General features: G+C 39.8%; 1 protein-coding gene across 3 annotated transcripts in view; it reads right to left on the reverse strand.

Moving 5' to 3' along the window:
* Positions 1-21,937, reverse strand: part of LOC137109209 (LHFPL tetraspan subfamily member 7 protein) — an 88,217-nt gene that overhangs the window by 34,760 nt on the left and 31,520 nt on the right. The window contains exon 4 of one of the 3 annotated variants that reach the window (XM_067494755.1): positions 19,460-19,866. The exons of 1 other annotated variant lie outside the window; for it this stretch is intronic. In XM_067494755.1, the coding sequence (XP_067350856.1) occupies positions 19,595-19,866 (272 nt within the window). In that variant the 3' untranslated portion in view covers positions 19,460-19,594. Of the gene's footprint in view, positions 1-19,459; positions 19,867-21,937 lie in introns of those variants that run through there. One more of the 3 variants, XM_067494754.1, reaches the window with a different exon arrangement.

Here is a 21,937-nt window from a genome sequence, read left to right on the forward strand (position 1 = left end):
CTTCACAGCTTCACAGAAAGGCCTTCCTCTCAAGTGCTCCCTCAAACAGGCAGAGAGCAACCCTAAGTGTCCCCAGCAGCCCACCTCACCACTGCTTGTCTCTTTGTCTTAACACCTTCAGTGAGGGAACGGAAAAGCAAGACCTCTACCTGCCTAGAATACACATCTCCGAAAGACTTTACCTGGAGTTTAAAGAAACACATGCAAACACACAGGCAGTCTATATGTGCCCACAAGGCGCAAGGATGAGTGGGAAAGAGCTGACTGGCTGTCTGTGTATGTGTGCTCCACGAGAACCCACCACCATGCCAGCTGAGACACTTCTACAGGTTTGGAGGAGCTCTGTAATGAGCCATCACAGTCCTGGATATCCACTTCACATTTAAAGCTCAGGATATCAGCGACAGGAGGGAGAAGGAGGAGAGCTAGAGGGAATGAGACGGAGGTCTGTGAATTGCAATGAGGAGAGGGAAACCATAAAATAAAAGTGCCGACACTCTCTAGATAACCTTTAAAACAAATACTTATGGCCTCATGCTGTTCATCAGCAGCATGATGAATGAATAAGCCCCTTTATTGGATGCTCACAAATGTTCTGTATTCATCTCAGCAGCCTCTGTAATTATTATGTTTTCACTGAGAGATTGAACTGGTGAATAAAAAAAAAAAAAACACAAGATGGCTTATACACATACAGTGCAGTATATCTCTGTTTTCCTGCAAAAGCTCTATCTGACTGATGAATGATTTCTACTGCCATTGTTTGGGCCAATATTTTAGAGCAATGGATGAGACCAGCTAGCTTTACATAATCTTGAGGGCAACACAGCACTAGAAAATGTAACAATGAGACGTGAAGAGGCTACCAATTTTCTCACTGCTGAACATTAACTTGATCAAAGGGCTGACTTTTTGAAACCTCAGGGCATCGGTTTATTACAGAGAAGAGCGCAGTGAAGGTGGAAGAGCTGCGGGTTCATTCAGATGAAGACTTTGATTCTCCGACACTTCCCTATTTCCTCTTAGTGTGAAATATTCACACTAACTATTAAGTAAGTTATGACCCATCTGCAAGGCACAATTAAAACAAAAATGTAGTTGTAGGTCGATGAGCCTTACTAATACTCTTAGAGTCTTTTTTTTAAACTGTTTGATTAACTGTACGTAACATGTGGTCTGACAAGGGGCTACTATGGAGGAAAGAGGAGATGTTAACAGTTAAAGTGATATCCACCCTTCACACACACCGAGCTAAGGATAGAAATGGATGATCTCTCTCTTCTCCACTGCTCTCTTTTCCTCAGATATATTGCGCCATCAATCTCCTGCAGCGGAAGCCACACTTGGAAGATGAATAAATTAATCTGGAATAAATGGCCTCCCGCTTGACACATAATCACAGATTAGGCCGAGTCGGCTGGAAGTTATGGGTCGAGCCAAGCTGTGTGGGTGAGGAGATTAACCCCTGCATGGCACAGGATGCACTGCACAGCTTTACCCGGAGTCAGAGTGGAGACGGACGACCGAGGTCTGAGGTAATTTAAGCAGATCTCGGGGCTCGTCCCGGAGGTGTGATTTTAACGGTGCTAGGCGGACGCTAATGATGTCACTAATGCAAGGTTCATTACCAGGTCAGCCTTTTGAATCCTGCCATGTTAACACTTTACTCTGCAATGAGTAACCAGTGATGAAAGACACTGACAAAGCTTTGATTAAAGTCTACACAAATCCACTCAACGCATCATAATTTCTTGCAATTTGAACATTATTTTTAACATTATCACATTTAAGAAATGAAGAAAGAAAATATACCATTTAAAAAAAACATATATAGTACACAATGATAAAACATCATCTAAATCATGCACCATCAACAGGTTGACATCCCAGCCTTGTATCAATATTATGAAGATTCATGTCATCATAATTTTCATATCACCACTGTATCTGTCCCCATCACAAACAACAATACCAATTCAGGGCCACAGTTATGCATTCTCACTGCTCTACACTGTACGATCCCATGCTTCGCAGAAATGTTATGAAAAAGTTTTTCCTAAGTATTCTTCTTTAACAAATCATGTACGATAAATTCAATCTATCATCACCTTTCCAAATGACCAAATGCATCCACAGCATCTGGCAGCCCCCCTGTCTGATTTTCTGCTGAGTGAAACACAATTAAGGTGAGCAGAAAAGATTTTTCATGTTGATTTATCTCACATCTCACCTAATGAAATTTTCCCACATTCACTTTTGAGCAAGTGGCTAAAGGGAGGGGGGGGGGATGAGAAATTGAAGAAGAAGCGACCCTCCCGCACTCTTCGTTTCTCTATTTAGATGAATGAATCGTACCGCTGTACCTTTCATTTTTCTCAATTAAGTGTTTGCCATTTGGAATGCATCCCAGCTTCATGATCATTAAAACCTTTGCATGTCAGAGCAGGCTGAGGAGGGGGAGGAAAGGGGGGGTGGAAGGCACGTTTAATTCAATTTCATCGACATAGAGAATGCGAGGGAGGGAGAAATAAATAATGGCAATAAATACGCTATCCGTCTGAGGACAGATGCCAACAGCACATATCAGTGCTAGTCTGACTGAGAATCTACAGACAAGTGAAAACAAATCACACAGTACTAATCCAAAGGTTAAACCTTTTCTTGTAGAGTGATCTGAAAAACAACAACTGCACTTCGAACAAGTGTTTTTAAAGATGTCAAGATGTACACAACAGGGAATTAGGAAGGAAGCGTGACTTTTCAAAGAAAGAAAGGATGTCAGGGAAGAACCTGTACAGTTTCTTTATCTTCCTCCTTATGCTGCATTGACCGCTGCATACACTCCTGACCCGGCGCACTTCGCGAGTCAACGTGATGTATTCAGGTGTCGATGGGGGCCATGCAGTGCAGGGGAGAAAATCAATGTTGATATAACACACTCACATTAACATGGGACAAAACAGCAAGGCCACAGAGGACCCCCCCACTCCCCCACCCACAAACACAACTCCCACAGTGGTAGTGGGGAGTATGACAGAAATGGAGTGGAGGTCAAACCCCTAAAAACAACTGAGTTCCTCTGTGTATTCTATATAAATCTCAGAACTCTCACCTCCAGATTTATCAGAGAAGCTGCTGAAATGATCTGAGTACACTGAATGATTAGATTATCAAACAGAAAGCTGAGAATGAATATTTAAAAGGTTCTGTTGTATAACTAACATCTTTATACCAGAATAGCAAATTTATCTTTCAGCAAAGGGTGTGACAAGTGACTGAAACACAGGATTGTAAATCTCCAAAGGTTTTATTTAGAGGGGAATGCTAATTCTTATCGATCCTGCAGTCAAGTCGGAAAATAAGGGATGGTTGTCCACCACTGCCGCCTTCCCAATACCATCACAATCATTGGAGAAGAAGAAGGAGGAGGAGAGAAACACCTCTTTCCTAATCTTTCTATTAATTAAATTTATGGTTTCTCTACGTCAGTAATGTGAGCTTGGGCCTTGGCTGTTTTGAGATAAAGGGTAATGACAATGGTATGCTGTGAAGTATGGCTGAGGCTGCTCTCATTAGCTTTGCAGACATTTAATTGTAAACCAAAATACTGGACAATCTGAAATAGTCTCATTGACATGTCAGGGGGATTACTGAAGTCATAAAAAATCAGCCTCAGGGAGCTGCTACAGGGTCAATCAGGGTCAGTAGGCTTTGTCATGAGTATGTGTACAAAATTTCACTGTAGACATGTTTCAGTCTGAACCAAAGGTCTGTGACCAACGATGTTTGTGTAGTTACAATGCAAGAATCAAATGTTCTAGGAGTTCATGGACGTTTGAATTGTTGGGGCCTAAATTGCCTGACTTTAGGGTGTTTTAAGTTGCTGGATAATGCAGAATTCCCAGTTGACTGGTTGAATTATTGTGACATTTGCAATACAATAAAATTTCCTGTGAGTACAAACATCTTTCATTAAATGTATCTTTCACTGACTATGTAACAATGTATTGCTACGTATTGTTAGGTAGACAGTGTGTTTCCATGTCCATCGGGGGACTGCTGAGGTGCAGGTAGAAGGTAGTTGTCTATCAACCACACAATCTGTGGTTCAATCTTAGCTCTCTGCTCCATATGTCCTCAAGTAAGACACAAAAACCTAAGTTGTTCCTGAGTGTCCATCCCTCAGCAATAAGTTACGGTGGCTAAAAGTATGTACCAAATTCCAAAGTCGGTCTTATGATGTGTTTAAGAGAAGACTTCGGTACATGAAGCAAGTAGTTATGAGTGTTATCAGCTTGCCTCCAATGGGACTAAAAGTGTTCTGGACGGCAACAACATAGCGTGTCTGCTTCTCTTCTCACTGGGACCAACTCCAGTATCGAGCGCAGACATCCTGCTGACATCAACCCATTGATTTATACTTTCAGTCCTCCCTCCATCTCCACTCCCCTCTCCATCTCTCTGTCCTATATGGATGACTATAAGTCAGCACTGTGTTGTCCTGGATGTGGATCGACTCTTAATGCATGTCACACACACACACACACACACACACACACACACACACACACACACACACACAAGCACACACACAAAACACTTGACAGTCTACCTACCAGGTTTGATTAATTTGGCTCGTAACGCGTGTGAGCAGAGCTATCACCAGCATCCAGATGTTCCACAGCCCTTTAGTCTGCACCCACCACTACACACACACTCTCTCCCTAACAGACATACCAAGTACACACCTGCTTTCATCCCATCTCCCTGCCTCCAGTAGTTGGGGAGGTGATGCGGCATGTAGCGTGCTGTTGTTTTGATTATTTCTCCTTTGCTTCTCTGAGCTCTCTGCGAGCTGTGACTATCTGCTCTGCATCAGAAGAAAGAAGTGTGTTTTCACAGATGCTAGCAGAGATTGCATCAGTGACCTAAGTGTTATCAAAGGAAAAGAGCTGTTGTGTAAATACAACTTACAAATACACTCGAGCACAACTGCACACACCTCCTCCTTCGATGTAATCACCACCAATCACACATAGGCACCTTCACCCACCACAGAGACTGGCCCCAACACTAACAAGGACAAAGTGAGGCATGACACAGGAGAAGATGCCTGAATCCAATTTCCAAGCTCCACTCTTTAGTATGTCTGAAACAGCCAAGCAAAGTCAGCACTGACGGGCCTTTTAAGTGTGTTCTTCACCTCCGAACCTGCTTTTAACCCATAACTAACCTACCTGCTGTGATTCAATATGCCAACTCCTAAACTGAGAGAGAGCATCTGGACACAGCAGCAAGGAAAGCCATGGAATATGAAGTGTGGTTTAGGAGAAGGTGAACATGAGAAAGGCAGAGGATGGAGAGGGAACGATACATTGTCGCCTCCGGGGATGCAAATCAGAGAGATGATAGCCACCTTGTTACATACAGGGCAGCAGTACAGTTATGCAGCAGAATGCAACAGATCTCCTTTTAACCATGTGATTTAGTGTCACTTCTTCAGTCATGGTGGCCGTTGCTGGATCTGCCTCCTACTTTATCTTGGCATCATTTCCTACAAAACAAAAAACCTAATCACCTCCAACTCGTGTCCTTTATAACCAATTTCTTTCAGTAGAATATAAAAATGTTGATCGTTGTCTACAAAAGTGATACTAAAAACTGCTACAAGCAATAGTTACATGAAAATGGTTTTTTATGTAGTTGTTGGCTAATGAGCTCATTATGTTATATATTGCCCATTAAAATGGTATAAACGTACCGTCAGACAACTTAGAAATGAGCTTTACTCACAGTATATATGAAAAATGTGCATGTTGAGTGTGTTTTGCAACAAATTATGAAAATGAAGGAAAATTAGGCCGGTACAAAACCAAACGAAGTGTTAACAGGGCCATTTTATTTCTACATTAGTCCACTCATTACATTTTAAGAAACTGAGACCTGAGCTAGGACCAAAGCGGGACCAGGCCTCAATGGTACTGAGTGTCAGTGTCACCTGTACGGATTTCATCAACCGGCAGATATCAAAACCCACGTAAGAAAATGATGCTATTTAAAAAAACATTTATCAGTTAGAAACTCATCTTCTATTTAACTACAACTTAGTGGTTAAAGATATAACTTTATTACTTCCGACTGGGTCTGAATGTATTTGGACAAACTTTCCACAGCAGTTACGCACACATATACACACATGCAGAACGAACAGATGTCAGTACACGGTCACATAAATACATGCGCACACCCTCAGGGTATTTGCACTTCTGAAGCATATGTATCCCTGTTTTTACCAGTTAGAGTTAATATGACTTTGTATCTCAATAAGCAGCTTCAGTCTCTTCTCTGATGATGTGTGGAAAACACACATGATTAACGTAGCATGTGTATGTGTGTATGTGCTGGAGTAATTTTCTTAAACACAGATAAGCGCAAGGGCACAGACCCTCTCTGTGTCTTTTATTCATCCAGGCTTAGAAGGAGAGGGGGTTAATCAGTGTGTTGGTTGGGAAGCAATAATACAGACTCCATGCCTTGACAGTAACATCTTGCTGCCTTAAAAGCTTTATTGTTCTGTGTGTTTTTGCATACTGATGATGTTAATTCGTCCAAAGACTGAGAAGCATTTATATTCATGACAGCGATCATTAAGAACCCCCGAATAGACATTGTGTTTATGTCTGGGCTGATTTAAAGACACACTTGAGAACATGAGACAAACAAATAAATGCACTCATTTTCTCACCTACATAAACAGACACGAATACTTAAGGATGGTGTATGAGCCTTAGCGCCAGTTATTTATGTGACTTGAGAAAAGACTCATGCTACCATCTGTCCTCCATGTTGGTGTTGGTCATGTTGAAAGAAAACCATCTATTTGAGTGTTAACTGGAAAAGAAACCACATTCAATTTGGCTAATGTAAATAGCATTGCAAGCGCAATATTGTTCATATTTACAATGATCCTGGATATGATGTCTGACATGCTTTCGACGCTTTTGGTTAAGCATCTTCCTAATTGTTGACAGTGTGATGTTATTTCATGTTTCTAGAACTCCCACTACATTTTGGCATAGAATGTTTTAGATGAGCTGCAGTCGGCATTTCAAAGAGTTGGACAGGCATGAAATTTTCTCATTTAAATCACCAGTGCAAATGATAATCAACTGCATAAAAACTAACTCCCAAGGAGCATCCAATCACTAATTTACAAATTTGGTGTGTGTGTGTGTGTGTGTGTGCGTGTGTGTGCGTCTAATGGCATGTGTCCAATGGAAACTAAATCTTAATTCTCTAGAAACTTTATAAATCATTTAGGACAGTTTCAGACTATGTAACAGCCTTGGATAAATATAGCAAATGTACCGAACCATACACGCAGTTAAAATTAAAAGGTGATCAGTTTTGTTCTGTTAGTGCCACTTAACAGTATTGCAAATACTCTGCCACTATTAAAGATTCCCCCTTCACTGATATTTTTGCAAATCTGTCTGTACTCTGTCTTTAAAACGGTCTTTGTGCAATGCTGTAGTGGTGTTGTTTTTTGTGCTCAGTGTTTTCATTAATTTACTAATTTCCTCTTGATTGCAATAAGGAGATTGTATTCCTGTAACTCATCAGTTTTTAACTGTGCTCTAAAAATAAGCTCTGACTCACAAGCATAACTGTTAAATCTGTACTGTAATAATGGCAGTTGTGGCTCCTGTGTATTCTAGTATTTACCATGCTACACAAAGAGAAAAAACATCTCTCATAACTACTCATAAACACATAGTAATAGCAGATAGTCGACTATGCAGTGGTACAAAAAGTACAAGTTATAAAAAGCTCCTGCATGAAGAAGCGTGAAAGAGGGTAAAAAAAAAAGGAGAGAAAAATAAATGTAATAGTGAAACTTTTATTGTCCAACAACAGAAACCTCCAATGTCAAGCTTTCATTTTTGATTTCCTTTTTTGTCTTTTCTCTTGTCTTGTTAGTGCAAACAAATACCACCTGTATTGTGTGTGTGTGTGTGTGTGTGTGTGTGTGTGTTTGTGTGTGTGTGGAGATCTGTAATTGGCACCTAGTAAATGGAATGTTTTTAAAGCCAAGTGCGGACCATGCTGAGTTGAGGGGAAATAGAGCCATCATTACAGAGATGATAACAATAAACATGGATGTGTGTGTCTGAATGTGTGCGTTCATTCTGACAAACTGTGCGTTTTTGCTGGATGGATTGTGTATGAGCGCTAGAAGCCAAACAAAGGAGAGTTGTTTATCCATCGTTGCTTTATAGACACTTCACTTCTGCACAATGAGGCCTCAATGGAAACTAACTTTCACCACACAAAGACACAAATGCATGTGGGCACGCACGCACACACACCCCCACAGACACACATACAAACACACACGGAATACTGATAGGGTTGTCACAAGGTCCATAGCTTTGGCACTTGACAGGGAGTGTGTGTGACTCACTTTGACTGTACATGACAAAGGAAATTGGCGTCACTGCTGTCACCGGGTGGTGACACACAGGACATATGTGTGTCTGTGTCTATAGTAAGTGAACAGGAAGAGAGACAGGTTTCAAAGATTTGGGTGGGTGTAGATTTGACCCAGGTGAGTATGTCATGTTATGTAATCCTTGGCTTTTATTTATCTCAGCAGTATAGAGAATCTTTAACTTTATTATTAAGATTTTATATCCTGATTAACACAGTTTTCTAATACTTTGTAATATTATTCGTGTTTTAGTATGGAGGGTTGAAGTTCAGGTAAGGCCTGCATCCTTTCTTGTTGGAACTCAAAGCATTTAGTGGATGTTGTGGTATAGAGTTAGGAGCTATAATAATAATTCATAGTTAAACTGATAATTAAATCATACTTTCATACTTCTAGCTGTGCTGTGACTGCATTAACTGTTTAGGCTGAAACTTTACTTCTTATATTTTGAATAGTGACAAAGATGGTAGCTTGTTCAGCTTGCTGTAATAACACCGTGAAAGCCTTCCAGCAGGTCACTGTCTATGGACTTAATGCTGTGGATATTACAATTTAACTTGCTCATTAATTAGCTTTCATTTGCGAATATACAATGTGTGTGTGTGTGCGCATGCACACACGCGTTGGTGTGTGTTGCAGGTGAGGCAGAGCGAGACTGAGGATGCAGTTACACAAGCTGACATGCATACACCCACAAATGGATAAAGTCTTCCCACCTCATTACCCCTTTTAGGATGAATCTGAAACCCATAGCAACCACACACATTCACATAAACACACACACATACACACACACACACACACACACACACACACACACCCGAACCCAGAAACCACTCATTGGGTCCTATTATTTACACTAACCCACAATCATATGCTTAATGGAGGCCCTTACAAGCAGAAAAGACAGCCCAGCCAGAGAGAAATCCCAGTGAAACGTGCCAACGGAGAATAGTGTGCTGATCACATGTGCATGTGTGCAGGAAACAAATAGAAAGGAGCTGGGTGATTTGACTACAAAAAGAATAAATAAAAAGAATAAAAATTATAATCAATAACTGAGAGCAGAGCCGGACAGACAGAGTAAGCTGCCTGGCAGCGAGAGGGTGTAAATTGATTATCTATGATCTTGAGGATTATCCTTTGCCGTTCACCCTCTGTAGTGAACCTTGTTACTTGAAAAGACAAACAGAGAGACAAGAGAAGAGAACTAATCTGCACAACCTCTCAAAGATAAAACACTACTTCTCTTCTCTTCTGTCTTACTGTCTTCTCCTCCATGTCTCAGTTTCTTTGTTGCTCTCTAGTTTGTTTGTACCCACCCCTCCATCTCTCCATCCTCAGGCTGGTATGGGCAGCAGAGAGGTTCAGATTTCAGAATCCTGGCATGACTGCGAGTTCAAGGCTGTGCCAAGCCCACTGTGCTTCGGATCATCAGAGAGAGAGAGGACGTGAAAAATTACTAGCAGTGACACACAGACTGTCCACACGCAACCAGTGACACAAAAACAAACACGAATACAAACAGAAGGACTAAGACTATTTGAACTAGCAGTGTGTATTCGAGTGCGTGTGTGTCTGTGTGTATGATGAAGGGCTCAGCAAGTGTTTGTGTTTTCAGTCATTTCACAGGGAGCACAGCTGTAACAAACCTGCCAGCATCGCCTGACATCTTTATCCCAGCAGCCTGCATTACCGAAAATCCACCACCCATCCAAGTCACCTTCATCTGGAGGGAGATCACATATCGCATCTTTGTGACAGTGCACATGGACACTGTACACACACACATACACACACACACACTTCAGTAAACCACACAATCTTCTGGTAGCATCATGTGGCCAGCCCACAGAAAAACCCAACAAGAAGAACATGAACTCTTGGATCTTGGGACTGTGCATGGGAATTTGCCTCAAAGGATAAGTTCATAATTTGAGTCTGTCCAAAAAAAAGAATACATACATAAGATACACGTATGAACCCTGTAACAAATTACAGTCTACCTGCTGACTGTGGCCTTTCTGTGTGGAGTTTGCATGTTCTCCCTGTGCTCGCTTGGGTTTGCTCCAACAGTGGAAAGACATGCATGTTATGTTAACTGGTGACTTAAATTGTCTAAGGTTTTAATGTGAGTGTGAATGGTTGTCTGTCTGTGTGTGTCTCTCAGTGTCAGCTCTGAGATGGACTGGAGGCCTTTAAGAGATCCCTGCAAAAGACTCTTCCTATTCTATGTAAATGATGACTCACAGTCCTCCCCTGTGCAAAAATCTAATAGTTTAAAAGTTTATCTGAAGACAATATCAGGCTTCAGCCTTTCAAATAAGACACTATCTTTTTTCTAGTTTGATATTGTCAAATTAAACAATATATTTCCATTTTAGTACAAAGTTACATCTTTTTGTTACTTTCCTTTCACTGCAACCCAACCGGGAATCACTGTCCAGGGAAACTAAAAACACTTTGATTATCTAAGACTACTGAAGCTTTGTTGTGGTTTTAGATACAAATCCACAAAACTAGATACATTTGGACTGTGAATTTGTCCCCATCAGTTTCATTGAAAAAGCTTGAGGAAAAGAAAAAAACATACAAAACCTCTTTTTATGTTCATTTTAACACCTGACTACAGACAGACTTGAAAAACTGGGAAATCATCCTTTAAGTGCATCTCAAATTTACCATTAGAGTGGAGAAAGGAAATCGTTGTTCAGCTTGAAATAGTGTTTGGTAAAACTATCTGTGGACAACACAGGTATGCTACAGACTGCATTGGTCATAACTATAATGTAAAGATGAGCCTCCACACTTGAACTGCTGAAGCTGCAGAGAACATTTACTGTAAAACTTTTTGATCTGTTTTCTGTGTCACCCAGACTATGGTATATGTAGACTAGCAAATAAACGCAGAGTTGCCTGTTCAAGGCACTGATTAAAAAGCTGCAGTGGGGACATAGGGGAGTAACATTATTATTTATCAGCTCCTTTTTCACACATCTGGGTACTGGTGAGAAAGAGGTGGAGGCAGACACACACATAATTTGGAGCGCTGAAACAAACACATGCCTGCACAGAAACATTTCTCCAGCAGCCAGAGTCACAAACAGATCACAACCTGACATATTTTGAAGCGCATTTATAAGAGTAAAAGCTCTTCACACTGCTAAAACAACTCAGGCCAATGAAGTAGTAACGCTGGATTCTCACCCTAAAGAAGACGTTAATTACTGGATCCCTCTAAAACAGTCACTCTGAGGCAATTAAAGACAGCAAAGAGACAGCACGGATGTACGGAGCTCATTACTCATGCAAAGAACAGTTCTCTCAGGACAAGGAGAGTCATGCCACTCCTCTTATATAACCCCAATTCCACAGAAGTTAGGAATATGTGAAAACGTAAATAAGAACAGACTACAATGATTTGCGAAACTCATAAACTCATATTTTATTCACAATAGAACATAAACAACCTATACGATGTTGGAACTGAGATATTCTACCATTTCATGGAAAATAATAGCAGATTTTTTATTTGATGGCCACAACACATCTCAAAAAAGTTAGAATAGGGGCAACAAAAGGCTGGAAAAGTAACTGCCACAAATCAAAAACAAATGGAGGAGCATTTGACAACTAATTAAGTTCATTGGTAACAGGTCAGTAACATGACAGTAACATTTGAGAGGCAGAGCCTCTGTGAACACGATGCAGAAACGCTGCCGTGTTCTCTGGGCCAAACCTAATTTAAAATGGTCGGAGGCAAAATGGAAAACTGTTCTATGGTCCGATTAATCAAAATTAGAAATTCTTTGTGGAAACAGGGACGTCATGTGCTGCAGACTATGCAGCATATGGCGTGGGCATCTTACACATCTGGAAAGGCACCATCAGTAAATAGGAATCTCTTTCAGGGAAATCCTTGCATATATCAGCAAGACAATGCTAAGCAACATAATGTATCCAACACAACAGCGTGGCTTCACAGGAGAAGAGTCCGGGGGCTGAACTGGCCTGCCTGCAGTCCAGACCTTTCACCAATAGAAAACATTTGGCATCACCATGTTCCAACTTTTTTGAGATGAGTTGCAGCCATCAAATTCAGAATGAGCTAATATTTTCCATGAAATGCTGAAATGTCTGTTTTAACATCTGATATGTTTTTTTTAATGTTCTATTGTGAAGAACATATGGGTTGATGAGATTTGCAAATCCTTGCAATCTGTTTTTATTTACATTTACACTTCCTCTCAAGAGAAAACATAAGCACAGGACCTTCCCACAGAAAACTAGAAAAGAGAAGAAAATCAGACATATTTTCAGCCCCGTGTCCTCATGGTAGGGCCCAACACCACACATTTCCATTTCAGAGAATTTCAAAGATTCTTGGGGGTGATGTGCACAAGGGGGTGGTGAGGGATGAGAAGTCGGGAGGGGGTTGGAAGGAAGATGAAGGGGCAATGGAAGAGGAGAAAGGAACAAAAGAAGAAGCCGAAAGGAAAAGGCTAAATCGCAGAGGGTGACATGGGAACATGTTCCTTTACAAATTTTGCACGCGTGTACAGTGTATCATTGTCTTATTGCATCTCTCTTTGAAGTAAGGTATCGTGCCAATAACTGCATCGATGCCTTTGCTGTCATGGTTTGTCTCTTTGAGACACGCTGGAACGTCTCATTGCCATTTCTTTTCCTCTCTGTCCACACACTGAGTGGAGGCCTGCCACTGAAGGAGCAGAAAACATTATCAAGTCCTGTCACAGACAAAACATCCCTCTGCTTTTGCTGAAGGCCTTTCTCTCGGCTGAGGTTGTTTGTTCCTCTCTGAGCTTCTGACAGGCTGTAATTCTGCTTTAGGCCAAGCAAAAAAAAACTTAAAGTGCTACATCAATGCTCAGCAGCAGTCCAATTTTTTTTTAATTTCAGATAGTGATTCTCAGGATTAGAAGAATACCATGTCTCTCCTGTTTCACATAAAGTGTCGATTGTCCTCTCGTGCGGGTCGTTGACTTCCTCTGGCCTTTGTATGCTCACAATGAGTTTAACAGCCTGACTATAAAAGGCAAAGTTGAGATGTTGCAGGGATTAGGGCCTCGATGTCTCTGCTTCTTCCTATTAAAATTCTTATCTTCACCATTGAGACCTTGGTGTTTTCAGACTGATAACCAGTAGTATTCTTACATCAAATCTCTAAATCTATCCAAAAAAAAAACATCATTGTGGCAATTTTCTTATCATTGTGGGGTTATTTTTTATGAATATAAAACCTATAATGTCAATGCCCTAGTTTTAATCTTTTTTGCATTATATCCTTTATTATTGTTTTATTCATGTGCATGAATAAAACACCAGTTTATTAAAGTGTTCTTTTACTGCTTTCCTTCAGGGATCACTAAGGCAAGAGTCTTTGGATATGGAAATTCTCCTTAACTCTATTTTTAAACTTTACCAATAAAGAAAGATTTTTTTTTTTAAATCTACCATGTACAGTTTATTGCAAAATGGAAATTGAACATTTCATTCGTACAGTACAGTACCGTGAATGCCTGCATCAAATGTATTGGTCCAATCTTACACCCTTTGTTGAACCTTTAATTAGAAAACACAAACGTGAACCTGATGATGATGATGCTCAACGAAAACCTGGAACTTCTTCTCTGGGGACCATGTTAGTGTTGTTTATACCATATTCAGCATTAGGAAAGAGAGAGACCTTTGTCCTATCAGATAGTTTTCCTTAAAAAGAAAACTTTTTTACAGTGCTGTTGACTGTGTCCACGCTTCTCTGCGCATGTCAATGTGTGGTGACAGATTAAGGGTGCTGGGACCAATGATGCTTTTTGCTCCTGTTGTGTCAAGGTCAGCAGCACTCTCAGACCTGGTCCCCTCCCCCCGCACAGCACCAAGAAAAACAGAACATGCCTTGGGTTTACAAAATACAATCACCCTCTTTTCTCTCTTTCAGTCTGGTTTAGTTTGTCTTTCTCATTTGTCTTCTCACAAGAGACGACTTATATCACATAGATGTCTCCTGCCTGAGAAGCTTTGCTCCCCAGCATTAAATTGCTTCTGTGTGACAGAGAGAAAGAGGAGCAATTTGCAGCCACTTTCCACATCTCATATCTCATCACAAGGGCTGCTAAAAAGACTGTTTTTATGTAAGAAATGCTACAGTATAGAACTAAGGAACTAATCTTTCTTTGCAAGTTATACTATCGCAGTTGCCTCTTAAACCATTTTGAGAACTGAACAGCAATTGATCATCTGCTTTGTCAACTTAAAGCATCAGCAGGTTAAGACTTACACGATGTTGGAAGGTCTAAGGTTCAAATCCAGGTCATGGGTTTTGTTTTTCCTTAAACTAATAAAGCAGGAATTCCACAGAAGCAATCTTTCCAAAGATGAGAACTGTTCAGCTGCATTAGTCTGACAAGAAAAAAAATGCCAGCCTGCTTTACCCAAGCTCTGTCAAAGAAAAATACTTTTTTTCTCCATACTTCCCATATCTCTGGCTTGCTTTGGTTCAAAGTTGAGAATCAGGGAAAGTCCAGCTTTGATGAAAGAGTGCAGCTAACTCGAGAGAAATCAGAGCTAGACAGAACCAAGAGACCCAAGAGACAAGAGAAATCATTAATGCATCAAAGGCTGTCAAATAAATACAGTCTAAAAGTCTGAAAGTGTAAACACAGCAGATGATGAGCATCTCATCCTTGAAAGGGGTGATCCAGCCCCACTGACATGGTATTGGCCCCTACTGTGGTTGTTTATACCTCTCAGTCAGTGAGAAGGGATAAATACTATAACTGGATGGATTGTGAGGTAAGTCTAAGTGGGCTTGACAACAACTGTGATTAACAGATATTCAACCACATTCTTATTTTAGTAGTTTTACTTCTTTCTGATAAGTCTCATCCAACTAATTTAGGTTCCTAAAAAGCAGTTTGTGGATGGATAAAGTTATCTTGTATTTGCACTTTACAAAATGAGGTCAGACCAGGACTGATGTTGGGCTGTTCACCACAGAAAGGGTGGTGAAAAGGAAGCTTAAATAAATAGCCAAAAGGCTGAAAGTGAAACTACTCTGAGTACTTGAACTAAACTAAAGTACTTTAAATTGCCATATGTTTTTAGTAAAGTTAATCCTACATTCATAAACTTGTACAATGTTGTGTTTAAATGACAATTCTCCATTTAATGTCACAGGAACTATGATATTTTCAGGTTTCATTGGTCCCTTAACAGCCTAAATCTTTAAGTTGATTTTATGTCCTTTTGCTCACAGCATTTGGGCAGCTGTGACTCAGGACATAAGGGCAGACTGTCCACTGACACCAGGGTCAGCACCTCAATCCCAAGCTCTTCTAGTCCACATGCTTATGTCTCCTTGAGCCAACCTGCACATTTGCAGGTTAGAACTTGTTGCTATGCCAACAGTTTCAGATCGATTTTAAAACAGCTGCAAAGAATCAAAAGATTCAGACATTAAGTCAAATCCTTAACATACTTATGTGGGTAACTCACTAATCTACGTACAGAGAACAGGGCCCCAGCAGACACAAACAACTAACCGTACAGTACAAATGTTTAGAACACACAATAACACACTGAGAAGCAACAATAATTACAGCAGTTGAGAATAGTCAATATGATCAATAGTTCAAGGATATTTAAAGCTACAACAACCTCAGCTTTTGACTTGATTCTAAACTACACAGTACACAGAGAAAATGTAGAAGCGGATATGGACTTAGTTGGTTGAGATTTATTGAGCATCATAATATTGATGCATCACGTTTTAGATACTGTTGCAGAGCCTGTATGTCTAGTCAGTCAGAATCTTTAACGAGTTAGTTACTTCTTTCTGTTCACACAAGGGCATCCAGATTCACTGGCAGGATACAGACTTGTGTAAATTCTATATACATGCACCTGCAGATCAACGGAGAACATTGAGTCTCACTCCCATGGGTTGATGCATGTTTTTTTGTATGTATATACTGAAAGCAAAGGTTTGTAAACTGTGTGTGTGCTTCCCCACGAGTTGCAGGAGAGTTGATGGAGGGTTTTGAAGTGAGAGACGTGAGGCAGAGAAACTGTCAGAGGAGCAGGCCGGTGCGCTGACAGCAAAGAGAAGTTACTTGGTGCAACTTAGCCAGCTTATCAACATGCACAGACCTGGAGCTGCTGCTGCGATTTGCCGTGTGTGATTATCAATACAGTGCTAATTCACCATATTTTATGGTGTCAGTGGGTCCCCAGATGTGAACTACTGTATTGTAGTCAAAACCTCTGGGCTCAAGTTGGACTTTGGGGGTGGGGGTTACATTGTTGTCTGTGCCACATTTTGAAAACACAATCTGCAACCCCCAAGTTTTTCAGTGACAGCTGAGCCAGTGTCTGGTACAAAAACTAGACAATGAAACATATAGTACAGAGTGTGGCTAAGGAATGTGTCTGACCAATGATCCCATCATATTCAAGCTTCGTGGCCTTGTCATGACCCCACAGTCACTTGGTAAAAGAAGTGAAATGAACATGAGATGCTGGTGGGGGAGACTTTAATCTGTTTGGTCCCAGACTAGCTGCTGGGCCCATCCATCTTCCTCCCATGTCTGTCTGCTCCTGTGAGGTGCCCTCTTTAAACTGTAATCAGAGAGAAGTGGCGAGGTGAGGGATGTGTTGGAGGACAGAAAGAGAGAGAGAGACACACAGATCCTCCTTGCTTTATCCCATCCTCTCTGTCTTCAGTGTGTGTACTTCCTTGCTGTAACAGATCACATCACAAACTTGAGAGCATCCATCCTATCAGCAGATCAATCAATGTGAGCCGGGCGAGCAGCCCAGCGCACACAGGACATATCAATTACTAAAGAATTTTGTGTGCATATGTGTGTTTGTGTGTGTGTGCATGTGCGTGCACGCTTGTGTGTTTGTGTATTTTGCGGTTGCACAAACCTGATTAACTTTCATAAAAGACTCCTTTAATAGATAGCAAATATATCTTACTGAACATTTGAGAGGTTATCAGCAAGGGAGGTGAACAAATTAAAAAAGACACAACAAAACTCGATTGCAAATTATTTGCATCGACTCTTCATTTAATCCATATAACTACTACAACTACTATAACTACATATATTGTCAGGGTACTTTACTCAAGTATTTAGATTTCAAGCTATTCCCTTATAATTCAGTGGAACATATTGTACTTTTCTCCCTACATGTATCTGACAGTTTTACTCACATTGCAGAACCTCTAAACACAACAAATGCAAAATCAATACAAAATATTCACTGTCTTAGCCAAAAAAAACAAACAAACAAAAAAAACATATTCACCATGGAATCCTTGGGGAATCCTCACTACATTTATTACTGTCGAAATGCTTATGTTTTTTACCAAGATCTTGTATCAATTACCACTGCGACTGTGGCACAGGAGGTAGAGCGGTCATCCAACAATCCCGCAGTTGTTGGTTTGATCCCCAGCTCCTTTGGTCACATGTCAAAGTGTCTTTGAGCAAGACACTGAACCTCAACTTATTTGCTTTGTTGGCCAGCTGCATAGCAGCTTCCCCATCGGTGTGTGTGATTGTAAGTACAAATGGGTGAATAAGAAGCAGTGTAAAGCGCTTTGAGAGCCAATAGGTAGAAAAGCGCTACATAAGTGCAGACCATTAACCACTGTGTAAAGTCTTCTCCAGCACATCCCAAAGATTGTTGATCAGGTTAAAGTGGCCAATCTTTGTGTGAAAATGAAGTCTCATGCTCCTTGAACGTTTCTTTCACAATTGGAGCTAGTTGAATCATTGCCTGTGCCATCAGAGATGAAAAAAAATCCCTTGATGGAAAAACATGGTCATTCAGTATATTCAGGAAGTCAGCTACTCATTGCATCATTTAGAGTGCATCAGAGAACTTGCTGCAAGTTGAGACATAATAATCACTGCTGTAAGTATCCAATGGAAGTCTCTTACCTGTTTGCTTAGTTAAATCCAGGTGGTGACTTTTTTGGCCAGGCCGTGTATTGTTAGGGATTAAACACCCGTCAGCACAAACAGTAAAGTTAAATGTACTAAATGGCTTTTGTTTTTTACACGTACAACAGTCAGTCACAACTCCACCGCCTGGTGTTTTTTACATAAAAATATTGTTTTCATTTTAAGAATTATGAACTAATACATTCTGACATACTATTATAGGTTATTAGCTCCATGTTTACCAACAGTGATCTTTAACTCTTGTGTTTTATTAATTACTGAACATTTTTGCCAATAACGATTGTTTAAAATACATTGTTTTCTTAGTGAAGTACTTTTACTTTTGTACTTTAAGTAAAATAATCTGCTTAGTACTTTCACCTGACTAAAAAATTTTAAGTGCAGAATTTTCGTAGACAAATACTTGCACTTTCTACCACCTCTGCAAACAGTATATCACAGTTTTCTGTGTATGACCCAGAATGGCCATGCAGACCCTTGTCCCCCCTTGACATTATTAAGACCACCAGTGTTAAAGTTGGGGCTGATCAGTGTAATACTATTATATATTTAGCACTAAGAAAGTCCCCCCAAAAACAAAACTAATTTCTCTGTTCATTGTTCATGTGATCCTACCATTGCTCTTTAATAGAGAAAAATTATGGCCATTTCTCAATTAATAAATTAATGAATAGGATACTTGATTACTATGATAATCAATAGCTACAGCCCAACTTCAAATGACTAAAGTTAAAACATATACAATGCAGAGTTCAATGGGAAAATAATTGTTATGTCTGTAAAAGCTTAATAATGTTATATTTTTAAATCAATGAAATAGTTGTAATAAAAAATAAAAAGCTCACATCTTATTTACATTTAATTAAAGCATCTTCACACACACACACCTGAAGCTCCAGATTAGTGGATCAGCAGGTGGGGGATTTTATTACAATAATGGTCAATGAAATAATTAGATGGATTGATGTGTATGTGTGCATGTTTATGTGTGTGTGTCAAGGGTATGTATTGGGATCATAATTCACATTTAGTCATTTGGTGCTTTTATTCAAGGTGACTTAGAAGTGAGGTACAAGGCAAGCAAAATATCTAAGTCAAGGAGAAAACATCAAAGAAAAGCAAATGAGATGCCTGTGCAAGAATTGATTCTTGTTGATTTTTTTTTAAGTTTTACTTGCATATAAAGTTGTGGAAGAGTTTTGTTTTCAACTGTTTTTTTTTTTTTAATTTTGGGAAGAAAGCTGTTGACCGTGCAGAGTTTGGTACCTTGTTCCATCATTGTGGGACCACTGAGCTGAAGAGTTTTGCTCTTTTTTGTGGTGATGGGACCACCAGACGCCTTTTGATGGCAGAGCACAGTGGGCAGGAGGGATTGTAGACCTGAATGAAGGAGTTGAGGTAGGTAAGTGCTGTATAGTTGAACACACACCGGGATCTACAACTTCAATATGTGGCAGCCATCTTTACTTGGTTTATATCACAAAATAATGAGTGCTGCATTCACTATATGGAAAAATTAACATTAACAGATAAATCAACAGTGATAATACAACAGAAGGAGGAGGTTGAGGTCGTAACTGCAGCAGCAAACAGCACTAACACGAGCACAGTAACAGTAAGAAATGTCAAATTTCAGTTGCTGTGTTGATGACATTTATGAATATGACTGGGCTGTAACATTTAGCTTATAGTCACAGAGCTGTGAATTAATCACTGATTGTGCAACATGAATATAAAACTTCATCAATCAGCTAATACAAGCACCACTCCAGTGCTCTTTCTAAACTAACATTACATAAGGTCTTTATAATGTTGATATTTTGTATGTTTGTTTATCTTATGTATAGTATAAAGGAGCGGTTGTGCCCCACAGTTACAGTGTTAAACAAAAGAAGGAGCTGGATTGTGAAATAATCCATTCATTCTTTCATTTGATATTTATCACAGCACCAAATGCTGTTGATATTATTAGGACTGTAGCAGGTGTGAGCATCCACTTGAAATAAAGCAAAGATAATAATAATAATAAATGAACAAAGACTCATTGTGTATAAAAGCAATTTTAAAGAGAACACTGGTGTTCATTACTCTCCTCTGGGGACAAAAAGTATTTGTTGTCAGGTTGAATGTTTATCTTCTATATTCTTAAAAAGAAAATTTTGCAGCATTTCTCATGCAGCTCAGGGTTTTTTCTTCACTCTTGCAATGGGAAGGTGATAAACTTTGTGTGTTAAATTGATGTTAAACTGACCACTGCACCCATTTGCTCTTCAGCAGCGTCACTGAATCTCCTTGGTATCTGCTCTTAACCAGCTGGCTTTAAACACAGTCAGTCACCAGTCCCCTGCTGCTACTGATAAAAATATTCCCTCTGCCGCTTTCTCTGCCTTTGCTGCAGACACTTGAAAGCTCAAACATGTCCTGGATCACTGCTGTTCTTTCCTTTTTATCTGTGCAGATCTGCAGGATCAGCAACTGTACATACAGAGGTTTGAAACACTCTGTTTTGAAAGCCTACATTTAAATCGTAACTGTCTATTCCTTAGCTGTGCTGTTTTTCTTTGTCTTAATGTTTACTTTTTTATTTTCACCTAACATGGTATATAAAAATATAATAACAATACCACTTGTATGATAATTACAGTAAGTGAAGACTGAGACAGTATAACAGCTTTTTTTTTAAATTAATAATAATATAATCTAAATGCTCGTGTTGTTTTCCAATGCAATATTTAATGTTTGTACTAAGATGCTCAGTAAAAATAGAAATTTTAACTGGCAGCTGATGTGAGGTGAGACAGAGAAACAAGATCTACAGAAACAGTCCACCCTAAATGTTCAGGCGAGTGATGCATCTTGGCTCCGCTTATTGCAGAGCTGTGCCATGCTGAAGCCTGTTTCTCCACCAACTTGCAGAGAGCAAAACCTGACAACGGTTTCAGTTCGGCCTGTCATCAGTTTAAGTCCAGACATTGGATTAACATTAAAGAGCTAAGCAGACCTAGTGTGTGACATTTTAACTGGAAACAACAAAGACTTAAACAGGATGCTGCTAGCATTAGTTAGCAGAACCATGACCAAAAGTCACTCATTGGTTATAAAGTATCACAGGTCCATAACGCAGTGCAGATCCACATTATTGATTATCAAAATATTGCAAAAAGGTTATTTTATACTTTGAGTTTAATCTGGCTGCAGCATAGCATTGGGTTGCTTAAATTAATTGAGGTTTGTATTTATAAACATTTTTCATCATATTGGGCTGCAAGATACTAACACCAACCAATACGGCAGGAAATTATCTTTGCATAGCAACTTTGTGTTGTATTAATATTACTGTATATAGCTAACACAGACTAAACCTTTATGTGTTGCCTGCTAAATTACCTGTTCAGCAGAAAATCGCTCTGGAGAAATTTGTCCTTCATCAACAGTTTTCATCTGGAGAGGC

The sequence above is a fragment of the Channa argus genome, chromosome 24 (assembly GCF_033026475.1).
Source record: "Channa argus isolate prfri chromosome 24, Channa argus male v1.0, whole genome shotgun sequence".
In the NCBI taxonomy this organism is placed as follows: Eukaryota; Metazoa; Chordata; class Actinopteri; order Anabantiformes; family Channidae; genus Channa; species Channa argus.